This window comes from Sylvia atricapilla, chromosome 9 (genome assembly GCF_009819655.1).
Source record: "Sylvia atricapilla isolate bSylAtr1 chromosome 9, bSylAtr1.pri, whole genome shotgun sequence".
Taxonomy (NCBI): Eukaryota; Metazoa; Chordata; class Aves; order Passeriformes; family Sylviidae; genus Sylvia; species Sylvia atricapilla.
Window position 1 is genome coordinate 22642093 of NC_089148.1, and position 23789 is coordinate 22665881.

Here is a 23789-nt window from a genome sequence, read left to right on the forward strand (position 1 = left end):
TTTGATGGGCAATACCCGAATAGTTTCATCTCTTGAATACAGAAGTGTACTTCATTTAGAAAAAGCAATCAACCTCACAAACAAAAAAACCACAGCAAAACACTAAGATGATGTTTTGGTGTTGTTTTTCTCTTTTATTTTTATTTCTTTTTGTTATGTCCACTGAAGCAGTCTGGTGTTTTGGTTGTAATCCAGCTCAATGGTGAATAGCAAATTTGACATTCATTAAGACAGCTTAAAAAAAAGAAAAAAAAAGACTTAAAAGCAACCGAAATGGTATGCTCCAAATAAGCACTTTATGCACTCAAGTCTTAGTTTCTTTTCACTTTCATGACATTCAAAACAAATGACTTGCATTTTTTCCTTTTTATTTGATTGCTCTTCTAACAGCAGTTTCACCCAAAATACAGCATGAAACTGAGGTGTTTTGCTCACCCCCAAAGTAAATAACTCTCTCATGATCAGCTCACTGCATGACTGTTCCCCTCCCATTTTATGTTCCTATTTAGAAACCTCTCAACAATTAATTTAGACTGTGAATGCACCCTAGGAAATACAAGACTGGCACAGTACTATGGTTAAGCAGCATAGTAAATTCAATCTTTTAAGGTAATTTGAGGTAATTTTTAACATGGGAGAAAACAGAATCACTTCGGTATCATGAGGTCTATGAATCACAACAAAATATATTGATTGCATAGGTTAATATTGATTTACCACATGAGAGTCTACAAAACCTCACAAAACACCTAAACACAGGGTTTTAAAAACAATACCAACAAAATTTGCCAAAATTCTCAGTCGATCAACACCATCATCAGAGTAGTTAATGAATCTCTTAAAAAAACCTAAATCTTCTTCTTTTTGCTCCCTGGAGGTTAGACTGAGCCCTGAAATATGACCCACACAAATGCCAGAGTCTTTCCACAGCAATAAAGCTCCAAGAGGAATGGGAGTCTGCTCTCTCCTGTGCCCTGTAGAGCTGGAGGCAGTGGCAGGCCAACAGGCAGCCCTGAGTAATGAGCACTGTAAATAGCTGAGTGCAGTCACTGCCTAGAAACAGTCTAGAATGCAAAAAACTACCCCAAAGCATTAGTAGTAACACACACAAGAGAAGATTGCTCTTGGTAGTCACTTCACATGTTTCTCAAAATACCAGGCTGTTCCTTCTTTTTACTGTAGAAGAGGGTTTAGACTTCTCTCATGGTTGCATGATGGTTTACCATTCTATACAACTGGATGTTGAATGGGGAGTGCTGAGTACATTGTTCAGATTTAGAGCCTGATTACATCACTTTGATTACATCACCTTTTCTTTGATTGCAAAGGTTCACTAAAGTACATTACACTAAGAAATGTTGAATACCAAATTTCTGGGTCTTGTGCAACCTGAGGCAATTGCCAAGTCCTCTGTGAGAGCATTTATACCCAAAGGACCATGACAACGTGTCATGGGTTAACTGGCTGGGATGACCATGCCCTGGAGAGGCAGGCACACTGTTCACTAAGGCTTTCAGAACCTCCTAACCTAGATGACCATCTCCAAGCTGAAGACCTTCTCATTTTATCAATGTGTCTTCTGCTAAGTCAGTGTTTTAATTTCTGAGGCACATTTGATGTATGTGCCTGAACTCCTAAAGTCTAACCCAGTGTCAGAGGAGAACAGTTTAAACACTGCTCAGTTCCCATGTTCTTAACTGTATTCATGTTCCTCTCTCTCCTAAATGCAGACAATTCATCCAATGTCTGAAATGGCACCAGTGTGCCAATTTCTATATCTTTAATACAGAATTAAGTAATTGCTAATTTTAAGACTAAACCTTGTAAAGAGCAACTAAGAAATATCATGTAAGAAGTCAGTTCTCTTATATATGCACGAGACATAAGTAATACCCAGACCAACTGAACCAGAATAATGAATGTTTCAATGCCTGTTTAATTTGCTAGGTTAAAAAAAAAAGATATTTCAGAGATCAGATCAGTTCAGCTTAAAGATGTAATATAATGAGTTTCTCTAGAGCTAATTAATGAGACCAGAAGAAATTCCCAAGAGTTTCTTTGAGATCCCACTTGCACTGAGAAGAAAAATATATGCTGAGGAGCCATACTTCTATGCTAAGTTCCAGCTCTATACAGCAATATGCAGAGAACTGCTTAGTCACCAGATCCCCAAATCTTCTTCTAAAAGATGCACCTGAAGGACAAACTCCTGTAAGAGGACCAGCAGTCACAAGCTGAGTAACCTCCAGAAGATCAATTTCACACAACTGTTAAAGGACAGGACACGGCTGCAGCTAAAAGAACAATCTGTATTTGCAGTAGTCAGGGTTACCTTTATTGTCACTCAAAATGGAGCCAAAGGCACTGATGACCACATCGGCTTTCAGACGGACAACCTGATCCTCATCTTCGGTCCAGTTCCCATCGCTGTCTTGTTCAGTTCGAACAAATTCCATAGCAACAATTTGTCCACCTTTTAGAACAACTTTCCGAGGAGAGAGGAAAGGCAGAAATTCACACTTCTCTTCCTTTGCAAGTTCCATCTGTAGAGTAGAAGCAATAAAATATATAACTTAAACATGCCACATTTTAATGGAAAAAAAAAAACCCAAACAAACCAACCAGAAAACATTTTTTGACTCAATATGTTAACATGGATTCTTCTATAGTAGAAGTCAGCTGTGTCTAGTATGCAGGCAGTCATCTTACTGTCAGCTTCAGAGTCTCTCATGCTATCAAATCAAGCAGTGGCAGCAGGTAAATTTTCAAGCCAAATATTTCTCCAATATATTTTTTTATTTTTCTGTTAATTTGAATATGTTTAACTACTTTGAGGGAAAAAAGATTTTTCTTCTATGTATATCTGTGTCTTTTAAGAAGTGCTTTGTACTAACTTAGTCCATGCCTTGATTTGTGTTTACTATGACTTTAGGATTGTATTTAATGCTGACTACCATGTACAAGCAATGGTTTTCTGAGTGACAACCCAGACCTAAGATCTTCTGAATCTCCACTGTGGTAAAACTGCTTAAGTCAATCATCTTCAGAATTTGACTTTCTCTACTTACACAACTTTACTGAACATGTATATCTTACCTGACATGATTCTATCATGGCCATTACTAAATGAAGCTACTTTTATTTTACTGTTTTCATGGCCCAGTGAATGATTGGATGAGTACAAACATTGACAACTTTTAGAAATTTACTAGGTTTCTATGAAAGATTTTGGTTCAGATTATATCAAGAATCTGAGTAGTACATGAGTCTGTGCAATGACTTCAGTAATCTCATTGTGTCTAGAACTCTTGATTGAAGTGCAACAGAAGTACTAAATCATGCACCAAGAAACCCACTGTTACTTTCTTTGCAACCCCATACTCCTTCTGGAAGATCTAAGGTTCCCACCTTCCTAAAACAGACAACCAAATTGCCATAAATCTCATGATAAAGATGCATTAGATGGTGCACTATTCTCAAGTATATAAAAGTGTGATGTACCAAATAAATGAAAACAGAAAAAGACCACCAAAACAAGAAAAAAATAATCTCCATAAAACCTCCTGTAGTACATACAAATTGAGGAAACAGAATAATTTCAAAATATCCAGATGACCGGATAAACGCCAAAGTACAAAGCCAAACTAAAAACCAAATTGAATGCTGATATATGTGATGAATAACATTGCTTCACTGTCACTGGCAGTGATTCAAAGCCAAAATCACTGTCAGTAATTTTCTTACTAGAAAGAAAGGAAAGAAAGAAAGCCTCACAAGGCAATGTCAGAATCTCTGAGATTCCTTAAACAACAGCCAGAAGTTATCATTCTAGGACCTAACCATGATCTCAAGAGCTACCTACAACACTCTAATGGCTGTTTGATTCCAAGATTGAAAATTTTAGTTCATTTCCTAACTTATAAGAAATTCTGTCCCCTGCTTGCAAATACATCTCCTTGACTTGTCAGGAAACAGATACATAGTGGAAAATTATTTAAATTGAGAGCATACAAAGCAAGTCTCAGATCTTTAATAAACATTCATACATTTTAAGAGCATTTTTGTAAATAAAACCTTTAGCAGATGTCTGCTAAGTACAGACACACCTAAAGTATAGCACACTCTCAGGCCACACAGAAGAAACTAAGATGCCTCCCCAGAAACACTGCTATTCAATTTTACCTCTTCTGGGACAGCCCTGATATGAGTGAATCCCTTCCTGAAGACCACAAACACACGACGAGCTCCGCAGCGCAGAGCAGATGTTGCACAGTCAAAAGCAGTGTCTCCTGCCCCGAGTACAATCACAGTTCCATGTATTGATGGCAATGGAGAGTGACAGCCACACATCCCTGAAAGATAAAAGGAAAACCCCATTTTCAAGTAGAGAAACCATTTCTGCATGACAGCTCAAAAGGTACTTGTACTCAAAGCAGTGTAAAATTGCATCTTACAGTTTTCAAGCATGGAGTGTCACTATCAAATTATTCTGCTCCACTGAAAGACAGTTTTATTCCCCCTTTTAAGATATGCTCATATACATAATTTCATAGTCAGTACTCTAAGCAGCTGCATCTTTCTATTGAGAAAGAATTCAAATGACGACATGTTGTAGGGTTGTGGGTCCTGTCAGGTTGAGACAAGAATTTTGAGATCTTTTTATTCAAAAAGTAAGTTTCTCTCTCACCAGATTTATTATCCTTCCAGCTAAAAAAACCCCCAAACAGAACAAAGCAACATTAAAAAAAAAAAAAAAAAAAAAAAAAAAAAAAAAAAAAAAAAAGTTGTGGATAATTACAGTTTTGTGTAACAGAATACCATCATCAATCCCCTCAGATTTCTATAGAGCACTGACACTGTGTTCTGGTTGTGACCTGATTCTCTGAGGCTACTCATCAACTGAACATGAAAAAAAGAATATTGTTACAGTAATTCCTAGTTTTTCCACTGGAAGAAAATGTTTAATCTACAGTAGTTTTCTACAAATCATTTGTAAAATGTTACATGGAGAAAATAACAATACTATGTGTTTATCATTTAGAGCTCGTATTTGAAGATTCAATTAAACAAGAAATAGTTAAGCATAAACAGAACTGTGTCTGTTCCCTGGATGAGACTGTACTTTATCACATGTTTAAGTCCAACTAACTGTTGATTAGGAAAACGGCTGTAACTTGAAAAATAATGACATAAATAATACAAAGCTATATTCTCAGTGTCCAAGATAGTTCTGGTCAGAAGGCACTCAGCTGGCCATTTACCTATTGCACTTTAACTCAAGGATCCTACTATAGCAGATTTTCACATGTAATTGTGGAACGTAAGTATTATTGAAGTAAACAATCCTTTTCATTTAGACATATAAGCAGAGTGAGAAATAACATCCTAATACACCTATTCTTTCTCCATTTGAAAAATGCTTAATGTAAAACAAATGCTATAATTTTCTGTCCTTATGCATGTGGCGTCACCTTTACTATTTATTTAACAGGATTCTTAGTCTAAAATTCTCACTGAACTTTTCTCATTTATTTTTAGTGAACTTAATACTTCATAAAAATTGAGCAGTGGAAAAAGCACAAGTGAAGCACAGGGCTGGCAGCCCAGAGAGCCATTAGATTATGAGTCTAGAAGGGATCAGTCAGAGCAGCTCACTTTGCTCTTGGGAACACACTCCTAAGGCAAATTCACAGCTATGTATTCGTGAGAGGAAACCCTTTTGGAGGAAAGCATATTAACAAGTGCCATTCAGAATTAATAAGCAGGCAGAATATGCATTTTACCATGAATAAGTCTATTATGTCTATTATTTAGATAACTGTCACAGTGAAAAAAAGGAGGATAGACTAGGATGTAGTACGTGTATACTTTATTCTAAAATTCCATGCCTTAGAGAGCAAAAGGTGGCTATAGCTACAGACAGACACCAGGAAAATTAAGTAAAAGAGACCATGTTAATTAACAGACAACACCAAAGAGCTATCTATTACTGTCAATCAGAAAAGGTTAGTTCTTCCAAGTTCATTCTTTTTCCCATTGTAGACTTAATACAAAAAACCCCAACACATTATCACATCCTAGCAAATCAAGAGGGCTACTTTGCAATATTTTGAAATATGTGGATCATGTGTATAGATTCTCATGTAGGCAGGTGACTTACAGTACAAAACTGCTACATATTTTCTCAGAATTCTAAGAAGTATTTTTAGTCACATTGTTTCAAGAGAGGATTGTTTTCCAGAATTTACTTATCCTTTGTTATTCTACCAATGCGTTGCACTGTATATTCTCAATCTGCTTTACTTTTAAATATCTCTGTCTTCAAGAAGAAAACCCAAGAGCTCACCCTTTTCACCCAAATCATTTAAGAATACTTTGAGCTTAAGAAAACAGAAATAAGCCATTGATGAAAACAGCAAAGAGATGGGACAGATCAAGAAGCACAATTTAACTTCTGAAATATTTTGCATTAAATGAGGTAATAAACTTTACTTTCATAAGCAGAATAATCTGCCACAGAATATATATACCTTGAAAGTGTTTAAGGAAAGTCTACTAAATAAGCAGGCAATCCTATATGATGCTAAAAGAAATTTCTGAATGCTGAAATGAAAATCAGCTTGTAGGTAAAACAAGTTCTGGTAAGTCATATGCAAAATACTAAATTCTGTCCAAAGTGTAAAAAAAACCCCATACATTAATTTCTTTTTTGTCTGGGGAATCTAGACCATGAAGAAATGTGGCATAGAAACCACATATTTGAGGCTTATGACTTCATATTCAGGGACACTGAAAGCACCTGCACTCCTTTGGGAGCAAATGCAGCTATCTCTGTGCTCAAAGAAAGATGTGAAATCATAAAACAAGACTGCATTTGGTGCCTATGAACTGAGCACTTTCTTATTAACTCCTGTCATACTCCTGTTGTTCTGAGTCTTAGACTCTAAGTTCATTGGGTAAGGAACTAGTACTGATTTAAATGTGTCTGCAAAGCCTGCAGCACCTGACTTGGGATCAAGTAAATGAATTTATCAACAATCTACAAATCAGCTGCTTATATAAGTCAGAAACACCTTTTTTAATATCATATTTTTTCAAACCACCTTACATATACTATTTTTATCAAGATACTTTATACAAAGGAGAAGCTTATGCCATCTTTTGACTATAATTCAAAATAAAAAATATAAGTTATTAGGGGAAATTATTTGCCATCAGTTTAGATTCACATTTATGATTATTAAGTTTATAATCCCTGGGACTAACTTGCCTAACCATGCTCCTGAGGTTGCTACTCATCAAGAGAAAACCCTATACCAGATATATTCAGTGGAAGGTACTTTGTAATTGGATATGCTGCTTTGTAGCCAGACAGTTCAATACAATAATAACTCCTAATGACTTATTGAACATGATTACAACAAGAATATAGTACCACACACCTGGTTTACTTGCCATTGCTACCAAAGGTAAAAAGTCTTTAGATGTGTAGAATCCTTGATTCATTCTCAGTCCTTGGAATATGCTGTCTCTGTTTGGTTCTGGCAAACCTGAAATAGATATTTTATGGCACATCAGAAAATTACACAGGAAATTTTAGCGACCAACATATATTTTGAATTACACACATGTTCTCAAAAACATTGGCAATACAAGCACTTTTACAAAACTCTGATGTTTCCAAAATACATTGCAAATGATCACATTTGTAATCTGCAGCTTATATAACTGGTGATTGTTTAATAGCACAGGCACTGAAAATGAGGTTCCTCGACAATGTGTGTACTGGTACAACTCATAACAAAACAAATGCACAGGAAGGGACCAAAGAGAACAGGGTGCAAAAGCAGATAATAAAAATGAGGCAGTAACAAACAGCTTAAGTGATGAGGGGAGGAGGACAAATGGCAGTGCTGTAGGTCTGACCTGTGAGTATTTGTATGCCATCATTTTTTTGCCATTCTTGATTATTTTCTCAAAACCTTGAAGTCCTGATTGGTTGACATTTAGTCCTAGTTATTAAAAGCACACTTTTAGACAGAATCTGCAGGAAACAGATTTACTTCACAACTATTAACAGCAACAAATACCTTTCAGTTAAAAGAATGCAGCAAAAATCATCTTCGAGTTACCTAAGAACATCATCTTACTTTGGTGCGAATGGTTGGACAGCAAAAAAAGCCAGCCCAGCTGACACCAGTTAAACCATTTTATTCATGCAAACGCAATCAGGGTATTTTCAATAGTCTCAACTTTCATATTTACATCTAAATCCCCATAATATTATCAAAAGTGTGCTAATTAATAATTACATACTGAAACAGAGTAAATGTCAACAATTTTTCTGAGAAAACACACTAGCACTGAAGAATCCTCAGAGCAAGAAAGAAGAACTGGAGCATACAAAGCAATCTGTGTTCCCTTCATTCTCAGGCATGGGTGGTAGCAGGCTAATATTACTCCTCTTTGAGACATACTGGTCTGGAAAAACCCAGTAACACAATTTTAGCAACAACAATAATACAGAATTGCATGTTGAAGAGCACTTTTCCAAATAAGGAAGGTTCGAGATCTTTTTTTATTAACTAAGCAAAAATCTTTCTCATTACAGCATATGGCCAGAACTACATAATGAGAAAACACAGTACTTTTACATATGTACATAGGTACATATAGGTACATATACTACCTATATGAAAGAAGTTTTTCAAACCTCTAAAGCTCTGAATGAAGCTACTGTAATACTAGAAAACTAAAATACATTTTTAGATTTATTAGTTTCAGTGAAGCAAAACTAAATGTATTCTCAGTGAATTCAAAATGCTTACAAGCCAAAAAGCAAATAAAAAATCCTGAAATTTTATCTCTATTTATAAAGAAAACTCATGACTCAGTTGCTGAACACCTGACTTTGAAACCAACACTGATCTATAGTTGGATAGTGAGAAAAATAAAGTTAAAAAATACTAGCACGTTCTGAACTTCAAGACCTTTGAATGCTGTACTTTCTGGGAAGACTGGAATTTCAGCTAATGAATAATGAATAATGGATATCTTAAGAGGCTGCCAGAAATACTTAGTACTATTGAAAGTACAATATGTAAAATGCATTAAAGAAACTATTTTTAAAAGGGCATAGATTTTCCTCTATGTATATATTGCAAAATCATCTATGGAAAGAAGAGTACCTCAGAAAAAGCTCTCAGTGACTGCCTGCAGGCAGAGGACAGAGTAATGCAACCATTTCTATGGAGATATCCATAAACCAAGTCAGAAGCATCACTTTACTCTTGGGAGAAACACTCCTGTCATTAGTGGGATGTGCAGCCTGCATTAAAGATAATTTCCTTTCCACCTAATATGTATTTCCATTCAAACCCGAAGAGAAACCCTCAAAATATTTTTCCCACTGATTTTTTGCTGCTTTTATCATCTCCTAATGAAAACTATTTGGTCTCTAACAGCATCGGTACTTTAGCTCCCACAGGCTGAATAAAGAGTATAATAAAGAAGTGTTGCAATGTTCTTTGTCTAGGTTCATCACTAGCTTGGTATCACTGAAATCAAAGGAGTTGGATTAAGAATGCATTGGGTTCAGTATCTGGCTGATATGACCAAACAACTGCCAAAAAGGTAGTCAATATACATGGCATTATCTGCTATTTATTTTACTGATTTCATTTTGCTGAAAACTCCCTCAAAAACAGTTTTGTGATATTTACATTTGAAGGAAATGCAGGGGATTTCTTCTTTTATACTTAGAAACACTTAGCACAGATTGAAGCTCTTTGCTAAGCACCTGCTGGAAGTTGTATTGTACTGGATTCTGATACACCTCCTTTCACTGTTCAGTATTTGCTTTTGTAATGACTGCATTTACTTTTATTAAAATAGATTTATTACTTCTTCAAGCCACTAGGCAAGGTAAGGAAGAGGCAGACTGAGGCAGACAGAGAAAGAGATCAAGAACAGGTAAGATTCACTTTAGAGAAACCATTTCATAACAAACATCCACCCCGCAGAAGTGTGCTTTACAGAGAGATCAAATATTGATAAATAGCCAACAGCCTCTTGGGAGAGAGAATATTTAACAAAAAAGAAATAGCTGTAGAGGAAAAATGCAGTTTTGAGGAAATAGTTGCAGACAGAGAAGAAATAAAATTTTAAAAAAACCCAGTCACCTACGAAGGACACAATTTAGGTCAAAATAATGAACCAAGAGAAATACTCTTTGAAGATGAATCAGAGAGATCCTTTAGAAAAAGGGAACTCACACACTAGTACAAAACAGCCAAGAGCCACCCAAGAAAAAATCTTTGGGAAAATACGAGGTCTTTTCCCTAGCTTTTAGGCTGAAGCCAAGGAAGTCAGTTCTCTGCTCTCCAAATCCACTTGCAAGCCATCTAAAAAGATTTATTTATTTATTATTTAGTATTTTATGTTCTGAAACAATCTATCACTATCCCACATGTCCCATCTTTAAATAATCCATATCAAAATCTAGTGATAACAATTATTTTCTCCTCCTGCACTGAAGAACATCACTTCTGAAGGGCAAGCAAGAGGAGGCAGCTGAGAAAGGCAGCTCCCCTGGTGGTGTTTGGATGGCCTCTGCACACCCTTATACAAGCAGAGGGCTATGCTGAGCTCCTCATCTTCTGCAGCCACAGCCCCGGGCTTCCTGAAGCCTCAGCTCCTCTGCTTGCTGATGCCAGGGAATAAGCTTCTGAAGCAAATGATATCTAAACCACGCAATGAAGCCTCATGGGCTGTGGAAAACTGCATTTACTAAGAATAGAGAAAGTAGAAACATTGTGAAAATAACAGCTTGCATGACAGATCTAGTTCAGCTTTGCAAAATCTAACCTAGACAGTCCCAATCTGGGTCAGGTGCAGCACAGAAAGCAATTCATCTTGATTCCTGACCCTCTGGTTTGCTGTGCTCTGCCTTCAACCTCCAGATGCTTCAGCTATCTCTCAGCAGGCACTAACACTCTCCTTTGTTCCTTCATTTGAACCCCACAACTCCTTCTCCAGTGTGCAATTCCTCAGCACCAAAGTCTCTCCCATGTATTACACACCACATACTTTCCAAAGTCCATAACCACTATAATCGTGGCTTTGGAAAACAGGGACTTTAACGTCCTATTTTTATATCCTTTATATATACATATAAATATATATGTGCACATATGTATTAGCAAAAAGCTCATCTGCCTCCTATTATGGTCTTGTACTTTCTGTTCTCACAATACTGATGCATATCAATTTTCTTCATGCACAGTCTCAAGTCGATTGTTTCCTTTTAAAGAAAATTTAGATACAATTCCCAAGTCCAGCTGAGATATGAATTGCTAAATTATTAGAGTAAATATGTCAGATGTACAAGGAAATGTAGCAGAGTGATGCACAGACACTGTAAGGGATTGGCTTGCAGAGCAGAGCACCAAGTCCATTGAGCTGCTGCACCAAATAAATCCAAGAATGTCAAGACATCAATCAGCTAAGTCTGCTAATACTGTAAAAATGAGCCTGATCTGGGAAGGGAAACTAAAGCAAGTACAGGCACTGCATATCTATCTCCTATTTTGATCAAACCCCCTCTCCTCAGCAACAGCTATGCTTCTGAATTTACTGTTTGGATTACTTAAATCTGACATGGGTGGGCAAATTTGCAGTTTCAAGTAAATCTCTCAACTGATCTTAATAACTGACACACAAAATAAGCTCTCATCCTTGATAAGGGTCAAATGTAGCTTTCACTGGCAGCTGTCTAAAAACACACCTCCAGACCAAAAAAAGAAAGAAAAAAAAGAAAAAAGAGAAGCTGAAGGTGAAGGATAAATATACAGGAGCCTACAGGGAAAAACTAACCAGAGCATTTTTTTTTCTCTTGTTTTCCTCATATCAGACACTGAAAAGGTTTGTTGCCTTCATTATTAATTGTGATAATATTAAATTATGGTGGTGAACTCAATCTGTGTTTGAAAATACCAAGAGCTACTTTTTAAAAGTGAAGACACTTACTTTGTACTTTTTTTATATTGAATCTTTGAAATTTGCTTTGAAATGACATCGCATTTGTAAATTTATCCAAATTCAACCAGAAAGAAACAAAATGTGATTGACTGACTGACATTCCTTTTTCTAATTTTTTTTTTTAAAAAGGAAGCCAAACATCAAACTCCATTCACCGGTTCATGGATTATTTTTTTAATCTTCTCTTGCCTTACACATCTGGAGCTAGAAAGTTGGAGGGCAAGGACATCTTTCCACCTTTTTACCATCTCCATGCTTCTGTTTCAAAGTTAAACCAGATTTTTTAAAACCACAAGTACAAGGAAAACTCTTCTTCTGTCCTTCCCAGCCTCCATTACAGGAAATCCTAGGATTGGGTGGCAAGCAATTAACTGTCAGATACTACTGAAAATGAGGAGAAAAAACCATGAATGCCATACAAAACTGGAGAGAAGAAACACGGGATTGATTTTCTGCATATCTGCTATGGTGGCAATGCAGATCTTCTGAAATAATATCTGAGAGGCCGAGCCCAGACAAGCTAAGCCCCAGCCTGTTACTCAGCACAGGAAACCTGACTGAGCGCAGTCTGGCAAGGGGGCAGCACAGTTTCTGCAGCAGCAGTTCTGCACCTCTGGCCAGAAGGCTGTGCCCCTTCATGTGTCAGGGGGAAAGGAGTCATGGAAGGCTGAATGCCAGAGATTGATGTGAATTTTATAGAGGAAGTGACATTTTCCATAAATTATTTTTGTTAACAAAATTTGTTTATATATTTTGTTTTAATTTTCTAAAAAGGATTCACTGAAGTAGATACAGAGCTAAGTAAATTTCCCTCTGAAGGTAAATTTTATATCCACCACTTGTCTTCTGAAAGGGTCCTTTTGAACTAACAGAAGAGCAGCATTTTGTCCCATGTCCCTGCCTTTTATACACTGAGTGTTCTAACCTGTTCCTTGTGTGCCCATACAAAAATATTTCAGATACAGCACATCTGATGACATTTTACGCTTGTCCAGAGCCTTGCAGCTACAGGTACCATATGGTTAGACTGTGACTACAAAGGTACATGGCACACTGTAAAATCCAAGCACGAAAGCACTACTTTAATATTTCTGAGTGCTCTGATCTTCTTGAACAAGTCTTTTTTGTGGGCTGGGGAACTGGAGATCAAAATCTATATATTTACAGTGGTTTTATTTGATGTCACACAATCCATGATACGTATAAATTGGACCATGAGTTTTAAATATGTTATCCTCTTGAATGATAACACTGAAACTGTAGATTTTCAAAACTGTCAAATTTACAGTTTTACCTAGATATGATAGAAACTCTTGCATGCAGTGGGATAGGCTCTACCTATTTGTTTAAAAGAAGCGACATTCTGCTAACACTGCTGTCCACGGATCAATACTGCACAATTTAGGAATGAACGATATTGATAATGCATGATCCAAATGCTGTGCCTCAGAGCTGGTTATACTAAACACACCACTACAACTCATGCTATGACATGCATGGAACAGACGACCACTGGTATCTAGAGAGTAATTTCTCTGCTTTTTAAAAGGTTTGATACTGGGCATCTAGCCTTTCAGAAAAGTTGCAAATACTCTGCAAGTGTTCAGCTTTTCTCAAGGTCAGTCCATTAGTGATTAGCACTTCAATAAATACTTTTGAGGCTCGTATTTGTAAAGAATCCCTCTCATTTTGCTGGAGATTGTTTTTTATGGGGACAGCTTTGTTACTTCCTGTTGTGACGTTCAATAGAATATGTTTTCTAGGTGGTTGATTTTTTTTTTTCTTGATATGTATGTCGATGGAGATAAGTGTTTTAATTACTTTTTTAATGTCTATGCTTTTGCATTTTCTCCCTCTCTCCCTTTATTTCCTGCTGTTGAGATTACTGCCTCATCTCCACAGCAGGTGGCTCCTTCAAATTTGTTTTCTCTGTAAGCCTGGTAGATTAATTTTGTAATATAACTTCTCCTTGTCTGTAGTTTTTATTAATGATTTATTTTCTTTGGAAGAGGTATACTTGCAAGGTTTTTTAGGAGTTATTCCCTAACGATGGCTAAAGGTCTCGTTAATAGAAAATTAAAAGGAAAAGGAAAAAAGTAAAAGAACTACACTAGGGCTAGCCTTCTCTTACCCTCAAGTTAGAATGAACAGTGTGTACAGTATATGTGAAAACATCCTTCACATCCACCAGCATGAGCCATACATAATTGCTGCAGGGCATTCTAAATTGAACAGCTATATCCATACCATGGCTTTTAAAAACATCTGAATAAGTAGTTGAACCTGGAAGCAATGCAGTCTGTAGGTCTCACACCTCACTTTGTTGCTAAATTAGACACAGAGACAAGTATCTGAACTCTTACAAATGGTAATGAAATAGGAATGAGGGAGTCAGATTATCTAGAACTAAATTTGTTCCTATAATTCAATTTCTCTTTGAGTACCAACTGTCCAAGCCCAGAAGTAGCCAAAATTCACATGAGCTAAACATCAGAAAGTGCATATGGGAATGACAGGCAGAGCTCAGAATCAATCCCTGTGAGTGATGGAAATTAGGACTACAGCAACATAATCAGTGTTGTCCGCCTGAGCATGGAACACAAAACACTGCAGCCTTGTGGTCTGCCCTCACCATATTTAGTGATCCCATGACTGGATCAGGCTGACATCTAATGTCAGCCAAAGTGTCCAAGGATGAATCATAACTCATTAGCCCCACTAGATACAGACTCCACCCCTCATTTGGTTTTATTGTAATCAGTCCAGCCTTACTCAAGGCTTTAGTGTACCCTCTAGAGCCTATCTCGAGTCTTAATTGCTGTTTTAAATTTTATTATGGTCATCTTATGGGACCTGTGCCTTGAATTTTAATGGGGCAACACCCAAGTGTGACTAAAATACTTTATTTTAATGAAAAATATCAGTGTTCCAAGATGATAAAGCAAAGATCTGGAGAAATGATGTAATGATTTTTCAAATCTCAATATCTGGCTATTTATTTAAGCCCTATGGAAGACTTTGAACTCAACATTTTGAGCTCTTATCCTCTAAAAGTACTTTTTAAATGCATACCTCAGTACTAAAGCATACAGTATCACTAAGTGTTTTTACAACATAATTCTTTAAAGGACACACTAGAAGAAGTGATACTAGGTTGTACAAACATATAGATTTCTAAATTAAGACACAGATGGTAATTTTAGCCTTTCTTTGTTTGGAAACTGATACTTAATGCTCTCCATATTTGAAGTAAACAAGTTGAGGATGTTAGGAAGTTAGCTTGTAGCCCTGGTCAATGAACTTGCTGAAATGTGAACATCACTATGAAGCAAACCTTATCACAGAGAAGGATGAATGCAGACGTCTGCTTACCTTCCCTCTGGTTCTGTTCTGCCTGGTGTTGTTTATTGCAGGACTTAAAGCACTGAAACAGTTTGCTATGAATCTTTATTTGTTGAAAATAAGAGTTCTGTAAATTGTAATACAGAGTAACTGAAGAAACATCTGCTGTAAAAAATAAAGTGGAATATTGCTGCAAACCTTTCTTAAGTCATCTTGGCAACATTTATTATACTGGCGACAAATTTGATAAGGTCACCAGCGAAAATGCATTTAGCAGTCTGAGCCCAATCCATCTCTACCACAAGAATGTATCATTCCACCCAAGAGCAGAGCTTGCTCCAGCCTGCTTACAACAGAGCTAAACTGGATTTTAGTCCTGACTGGAATTTGGTCACTTCCCGCCACAGACTTGAGCTGCTATTTTTCAGGAGCATTCTTGAACTAGGAAGGCTGAAGTTTCAGATCTGACATGCTAAAGTTGTCAGTACCTTTCCCTCTTCCTTCCACAAGTTTGTTCCTAGCAGTAACCTGCCAAAGGAAAGATGGGGAGGCTGTGTTTCCTCCAGACACCAGCTAGATACTATTTGCCAGTGTGACACGCTGCACCACTCTAGAGGAACAGAAACTGGTCCTAGTGCTTACTTGTGATCACTAAACAGTGCTGAGCCAAAGTAAGATCACCTCCACAGGGACTTGCAGGACAAAAAAAAAAAAAAAAAAATAAAATCTATCATCTCAGAAACCATGTCACAGTAAAGTGATTTTTATCCAATATAGAAAATCCAAGTATGTGCAAGTGAAAGCAAAATAAACCAGATTGTGAGACTGGGAGTAACAGACTCCTGAAAAGAAAGCAGAAAATACTGCCATACCTGTTTGCAACAGAAACAATATCTTTCCCCACGCAGGCTCATTATAATTTAACTGTCTAATATGCCCTGTTCATAAGCTGTCATGATGGTATACTGAAATAATCTGAGCAAATGAAAATTTATAAAGGGAAAATCAAATGTTAGCATAGAAAAGATCTCTTCATTTAATTTTTCATTTCAAAACACAGGAAAAAAATCTTGAATAGCTGGATCAATAGAGGCTACTTACAAAAATACACAGGGAATGGATAAAATTGAAGCAAAACTGATGATAAATATTCACAAAGAAAAAACACAAATACTTAGTTGGCATCATGAAGAAAAATAAATACTAAGCCTCTACATTATCGCAAAGCAACAGCTGAATAAAACTCATCAAAGGCAGCAAATTCATCCTGTAGAAATATATGAGGAGTAATTAAGGCATTAACATTCTGGAATAACACCTTTGTCACAAAGACCTCAGGCACTGTACAGCAAGGAAGTTGCAATATGGTATACTGAGACAACATCAACTTACAATACCTAAAATCAACCTGAGTTTTTGATATATTAGGAATATAATGGCCAATACATGGTATCTGTGTTGCAATTCTAAACACAGATTTTTATAATATTGTTTCCTAAATTTGATGGAAGAGAGCAGTAAAGAACCATAGAAATATTTAACTACAGTCAGTAGTCTTAAACCCACAACTACCCTCTGCTGCACACTACTTCTATAGCTCCCATTCTGTTTTAATATAGTGACTATGAAACAATAGGCTGAGTCAATCACAGCTTTGCACCCTGTGTAACTGGATCTATATGAAATATTTGTAACAATTTACTCCTTCAGGAAGAAAATCCCACATGCCAAGTAGTATTTGCAAAATACAGGACTTTCTGGTCATTCCTATTTTTAAAACAATACAAGGATTCATCTCTTTTTTTATTTTCATATGTAGAAGTCATCAGTGTAATTCAGCAAGGTCTTCCAAAGGCTAATGAGCAATTAGCACTCTATGTGAAATTTTAAACTAGGAAACAAATATTTTTTCCCAGTTCTTTGGTAATGTATTATATTTTCTCATCTTAAATCTTAGCATATTTGTGGTTTTGTCCATATGAAAGAACAAAAAGATACTATAAAACATATTCAGTAATTATTACTGTATCATTCATCTACACTGTGATTTTTTTAATCATTTCAGGTAAACCGTCTCTACATGTATTTTAAAATGATGTCTCAAGAAAAGACTTCTAAACATTATTCCTTATTCTGCAGCATAGATCTACAACTGAAAACCTATCATCAGTGCATTCTGATTATCAGGTAATTATTAAATCTTTTTTCCACCTTTTTCTACAGCACAGTATTTGACCGATGATAGAAAAAGCCATCCTATAAAATTTCCATTTATTATTTCTACCTGAAGGGCTTTGCCAGCTCACACAAACATAAATCTCCATTTGTCAGGTTTAAACTGTACCTGTCCCAGATGCTATGAGAGTTCATAGCTCTTGTCCCTTAAAAATTACCAAATAGCATCATGCAACATAACCTCCCTGCAGCCTCCCCTGACCCTTGCAATCAATAACATTCGTAACGTGGATGTGCACAGTTAAGGAGTACAGGAGCCATGCACTATCCCAGTTAACCACATTGAGCTGTGATACTCAAACCTGCTCCCTTGTGCCTGCTGTGATCAATTCTAATCTCGGCACCAAAAATAAAAGAACACAGCCCCTTGTTTCCAAATTCATCTGAAACGGATGTTATAGATTTGTAGGTCTGCACAGGAGCTGTGGATTTAATACAACCAGCAGTTCAAGGAAAGAACACACCTAAGCTAGCATTCATTCTCATTACCCTCAGTGTATTTTGGATCTTCAGAAGCAATGAGAAGCACAAGAAAATGCACGTGTACTGACTTAAGGCAAGCTGAATTTGTTGAAATAACATCAGGTAACTGTTATTTGCTAGAGCATTATCCATTACTGCCCAGTAAGGTGGAAGTCAGTCTCTCCACTATGACTACTTCGCTTAAAGGTTTAGTAACAGGCTGCAAATATTCATTTCTTCTGGAAATGTGCCACATACAGTAAATTCAACAGAAATTCCCTAGAAATAATAAATCCTAGCTCTGCTCAGTTAAAAAGAAACAACTATTATGGAAAGAAAGAATAAATCAACTTTCTGATGGTATTTGTTCTTTCACCTCCAAACTAATTTTATTTAAAAGCTGGCAAATTTGCCAGCCAATTAGCCTAATTAGACAACAGCATCTGAATGTAGAACAGGAAGAGAGCAACTTTAGAAACCTACTCCAGTAGAAAAAGTGCTTTTTGAATCTGTCACACTACCAGAATTCATGTTTCCAGAGTTCTCGTAACTGCATATTTATAGACTTGGCTATATCGGCTCCTCATCAGCAGCTCCAGTGCCATGAATCATCTATCAAAACATTTGAGAAGATTTTCTTACTCATTTCTTTAAAGCAACATACTGAAGAGAGACTTTCAACATGATTATGCTCCAGTCTTCACTATGAATTTTGAAAAAAAGCACATAGAGTTTTATAATTGTAGGTGAATAATAAGGTATGTGTCATCGAAGGCTTTATCTTCTCAGATTGTCACACACTGTCAGTACAGAATACTCTGCAACAAATATGACACTCTTGTAACATGCTGGAGGGTCAATGAGCATTCTCACTCAGGTCATTTACCCCCTACACATAAATGTCCTAATCATTAAGCACATATTTATGTGCCTTTCCTTTTAAAAGCAGCTGTAACAAGCAATATTTACATATTCATGTAACTATCCTGTTAAACAGATACTCTCCTACACAGGGAGATCAGCTCAGAAACATTACAGCTACTGCATAGCTACCCCTTCATACTTTTCCATACTGGAAATAGCTAAGCAAGTTCATGCTTTGACCAAATCCTGTTCTAAGGGTAAATGACAGAAAGAACTCATTGATTGGCTAAAGTTTCTTTAATCTAGCAACCAAATCTGAATTACCTTCTCAAGAACAGCATTTCATATAAAATATTACTTAAAGACAGACAGTCTTTCTTAGGGAATTATACTGTTTTCATCAAGTGCCTGCATTTTCCTTGGGCATTTCCCATACTGATGACAGGGTACTACATCTGAGACTTTGGGTCAAAAATACAGGGCAGTTGAACCTCAGATGCTGTAAGGCCACTATCTAGAAAACAGACAGAGAAATGATGGTGCACATCTCCAAAAGCTTCCTCGATAACCAGCAGTCAGGAATATGGAGAGAAACACAGTCACTGAAATCGTGGGTCAGGTACTTGGCTTGTAGGTGCAGACACCTGCACAGGGATGCATAGAAGCTTCCTCCTCTTAAACTTTTTTTCTCTTGGTGGGAAAGAAAAACATTCAAAATGGGAAATTTATACTTATTTTAAGCAAAAAAAAAAAAAATTGTGATAAAACATCAGTGAGGTAAGACTGTATGTCCCTTTTCAGTCCATGAAGAAATGTCTATGAGAAAGAGATGTCAGAAAGTTAAAACTAGACTTCTCAAATTACCTGCAGTGATGGTGCAAATACTGTCAAGGGGGAATATATTTCCTCTAAAAAGGCATCCAACACATGCTAAAGTCAACCAAGGCACACAAATCTACCTGGGAGTGAGCATAATCCTTAATGTCTGCTTGGTGCACATTTTGTATTTGCAGTACTACAATAGGAAGATTCTCTCTGAACAGAGTTTCAAATGGTAACGAAAACAAGATCAATAAATAGAAAATCAAGTTACACAGTCCCAATAGGCCCCTCTAACAAGGATTTATCTCTGAAATGTTCATGCTTGTCTAATGCTGCTGCTTTTAATCCTTTCACACCAGTGGGTCCTACACGCTTGCATTAGTGCTAATGTAAAACAAATGAACATTTTATACAAGGATATCCACTCTCCCCAAGTAAAGTGGTTAATACCAAAGTAAGCTTTAAGAATGTAAATTATTTTCCCCGTGTGGCTGAAAAAACTATGAGTTATTAATTTAAAAATTATTAGCATATAAAATCATTATTATCTCTGCAGTTAATGTACAGTTCACTGACAACCTTTTGGACCATTACAATTAAGAAAGGCAGCATCTTTAATGAAGTCACAAAACACATTGTTTATTAAATAGAAAATTGTATCTTTAATTACTTTAAATATTATAATCCGATGAAAAATTATTTCATAAATCTCAAGACAAATTATGTCAGAGATGGAGGATGCATTTTGTTCCTCTATGAATCCTAAACAGCAGTTTGAATTTGCTTACATGTTTCTCTTGTATGTAAAATCAGCTCTTGAAATTGTTTACAAGTCCTAAATCCAATGGCACAAGCATAAATCTAAGATGTAGCTTCTGCTGTTCTTCCTTTTTAAAACAGATTAAATTTCTTGTCAAATGTAGAATTTGGCAGTTCTAGTAAATGCAGCTTTTCTATTAATCCATCAGAAGAAAACTGAAAATAGATTTCTGTCAGAGTCACAAAAACAGGCTCATTGAAACAAAGACTATTTGGGGACCTATGGAATTATATGGATTTACTGTTGTGTTTTGAACTAAAAGGTAACTTTTGTTCAAAACTGTCAAAGGCTTTGAGAATATGCTGTAATGCCAACATATAAGCACAGAGTAAGCTGATTTTAAATATTCCAATTCTTTTTTACACAAATTAATCTCTGCACACTATCAAGAGACCTTCTGAACTCTGTCCATATTTAGAATTAACTACTTGATATGCTTGCCACTATCTGAAGTGGCTGAGAGCTGAACAATTAAAGAAGAAGTTTAGTTGTTCACAGCATTAGGCCCTTTGCTGTATTTTGGGTCCAGCCCAGAACAACATCAGTATTAAAATGCATTGATTTCTAGATCACTAAGACAAAATTAATACATTCAACTTCAATTATGTCAACATCAACTTGTCACTGAATATCTTGACAGTTTGGAAACCCTCAATTAGCTATTGAACTTTCCTGGGTAAATCAATAAATAGGGAAAGCAGACATTATTTCCAATTTCTTTGTGCTAAAATATTGCTACATTCTATCTACATCTGCCTTACCAGAAATATTGTCCATGCAAAGCACAAAAACTCATCAGTGTAATATTATAAGAGTAAAACTAAATTTTAAAAAGCAAACTTTTTTTTAAAGCTTCTGGCAGTATTAAAATAATATATATAATTACACAATTATACATAATTATAAAATACAACCACAGATAACATGTTCTTTAGAGTTGAAATGAAAATACGCAGAAGATCAAAAGATAATGAACTTGTTTACTTTCACATTAGTGCAAAAATTCCTGAACACAGAAAGCCATCTAGAAACATAATTGGAAGTCTTCAGTGACTATCCAAGCGCCAGAAGAAAATCCTAGCAAGGATTCGTAAGCAAGTTGGGTAAAGTCAGATACTTTCGTGAAAGCACTCACAATAAAATCAAGATTTGAAAAAGGTTTCCCTGCAGAAATATGACATTAACTGTAACACAGTTACAGGTGATACAGACCAAACTGAGTACAAGTACTTCAAACAAACCCCTTTCTAGGTGTGCACCTAAATACTCTGATTGATTTGGGCCTAAGTACCTTCAGGACCCATCCCTTGTCTGCCGAAAGATCTGTACGTCTGTACATTACTGATGCAGAGGAAAAGAACCTCAGGAGTGCCAGGAGACTCTCAGAGCCAGCATTCTTATGTATTCAGAGATGTTCAAAACTGGATATGGTCCTAGGCAACCTGCTCCAGCTGACCCTGCTTTGAGCTAGGGGGCTACTAGACAACTGCCAAAGGTCCCTTCCAATTATTTTACGATTCTATGAAATATGCCCTGGTTGAGGTCCTAAGCCATGGAAAGATTTCTGAGTTTTTCATCTGGGATTTAAAAAATCCACTACAACAGTTAGGTAAAAGAAAAGTATTCCCTAACAGGGCATCGGTACCAGACACTCATAGAACAGAGAAATTCAACAGTTTGTGTATTTCTGTCAGTTACAGAGCTCTCTGAGCCAGTGGCAGTGTAATCAGACTCCTTCTCCACCCACGCTACAAAGAAACAAAGCTCAGACATGGAAAACTGGAAAACACAGATTTCACACAAGGGTCAAGAGCTAATTTCTGAAATGTCTTCCCTCCAAAACCTCCTTCCATCCTTCTAATTACTACCACGTACACTTTTTTGCAGAAAGCACATCTTGCTACTCACAGTCCCTTTCTGAGTAAATGATGGAATTGGGCTTGCCTTATTCAACAAAATGACTCCACAATCTTGTAAAATCAGAGTGCTGGATAAGATAATTTCAGTTGTTAGTATTTAAAAACAACTCCTCAAATATCACTATCTACAGTTGTGGATGTTTGCAACATGTAATAACAGTAATTCTATCTCTCATGTTATTTTATAACAGGTTACAACTGATACTGATCAATGCTGGAGCTTCCTGAAAGTCCATACAAAAATTCTACCACATAGATGGAAAAACTTGATTTGTATATCCACTGCCCTATTGATAAAATTACCTTTCAGAAATACAGCATAAACCAATCAGTTATATGGAACCAAGCCTTTTACACAAGTATTTTAAATTATAAATTAGTTTTCCTCTACATATAAAATGAGACACAGAATGACTTTAATTAAACTTAGCAACAACAACAGTTGTGTGAGAAGAGAGGGACTCACATAAACAGAATCATCTGCTAAAACAAAGTCTACCTCTGATTCTGCATTCTTTATTTCTGATTATAGTATACATATAAATAGAAAACAAATATTCACTTATGCATTCAAATGCAAAATCAAATTTGCATGTCGAAGGTATAGCATGTGGTGGGATGAAAGCTTATTAACCCTGCACTGACAATCGTGTCACCAAGCATATGCACAGATACAGCTCCACACCTTTAAGTACACATCTTTCCAAAACCTCATGCTCTCCAATTTTTGGAGGGAGGGATTATGATTACAATAACTCTTGAGCCTGAAATCATATGCTGAGCAGATACACATTTATATATCAGACAATCTTTTTTTTTTTTTTTTTTTTTTTTTTTTTTTTTTTTTTTTTTTTTTTTTCCCCATGCTCATTTCTATCACCAATTTAAAAGAAAAAAGCCATTTTCAGAGACTGGTAGCTCAGGAAAGAAATAATGAATTAAGCTACACTTTAGAATATTTGAATAAAAAACGTTGAAGGGGCAAGAAGTGAAACAGTTTTTAAATGCAGTCTTTGTAATATAAAAAGATATTATTATTGAGGAACCATAGGGGAGAACACTTCATTATTTACTTATTTATTCCTTCAATCATTTACACAGATAGTTTAGAACTTGGCTGAACCCAAAATTCGTAACTGCATAAATTTTACAGAATGGGGGAGCACTTATTAATAAATAGAAAATCAGACATCCAACTAAATACCTGGGAAGAAATTAACAGAACTAAACATTCAGCAAATGATGCCGTGAGAAAGATGCCATAAATGGAATGCCGTTGTAATACT

General features: G+C 36.2%; 1 protein-coding gene across 1 annotated transcript in view; it reads right to left on the minus strand.

The window, feature by feature from the left end:
• DPYD (dihydropyrimidine dehydrogenase) overlaps positions 1–23789 on the minus strand; it is a 335518-nt gene that overhangs the window by 173012 nt on the left and 138717 nt on the right. The window contains exons 9-11 of the mRNA XM_066325254.1: positions 7443–7550; positions 4183–4352; positions 2333–2543 (exon numbers count right to left, since the gene is read on the minus strand). Of these exons, the coding sequence (XP_066181351.1) occupies positions 2333–2543; positions 4183–4352; positions 7443–7550 (489 nt within the window). The remainder of the gene's footprint in view (positions 1–2332; positions 2544–4182; positions 4353–7442; positions 7551–23789) is intronic.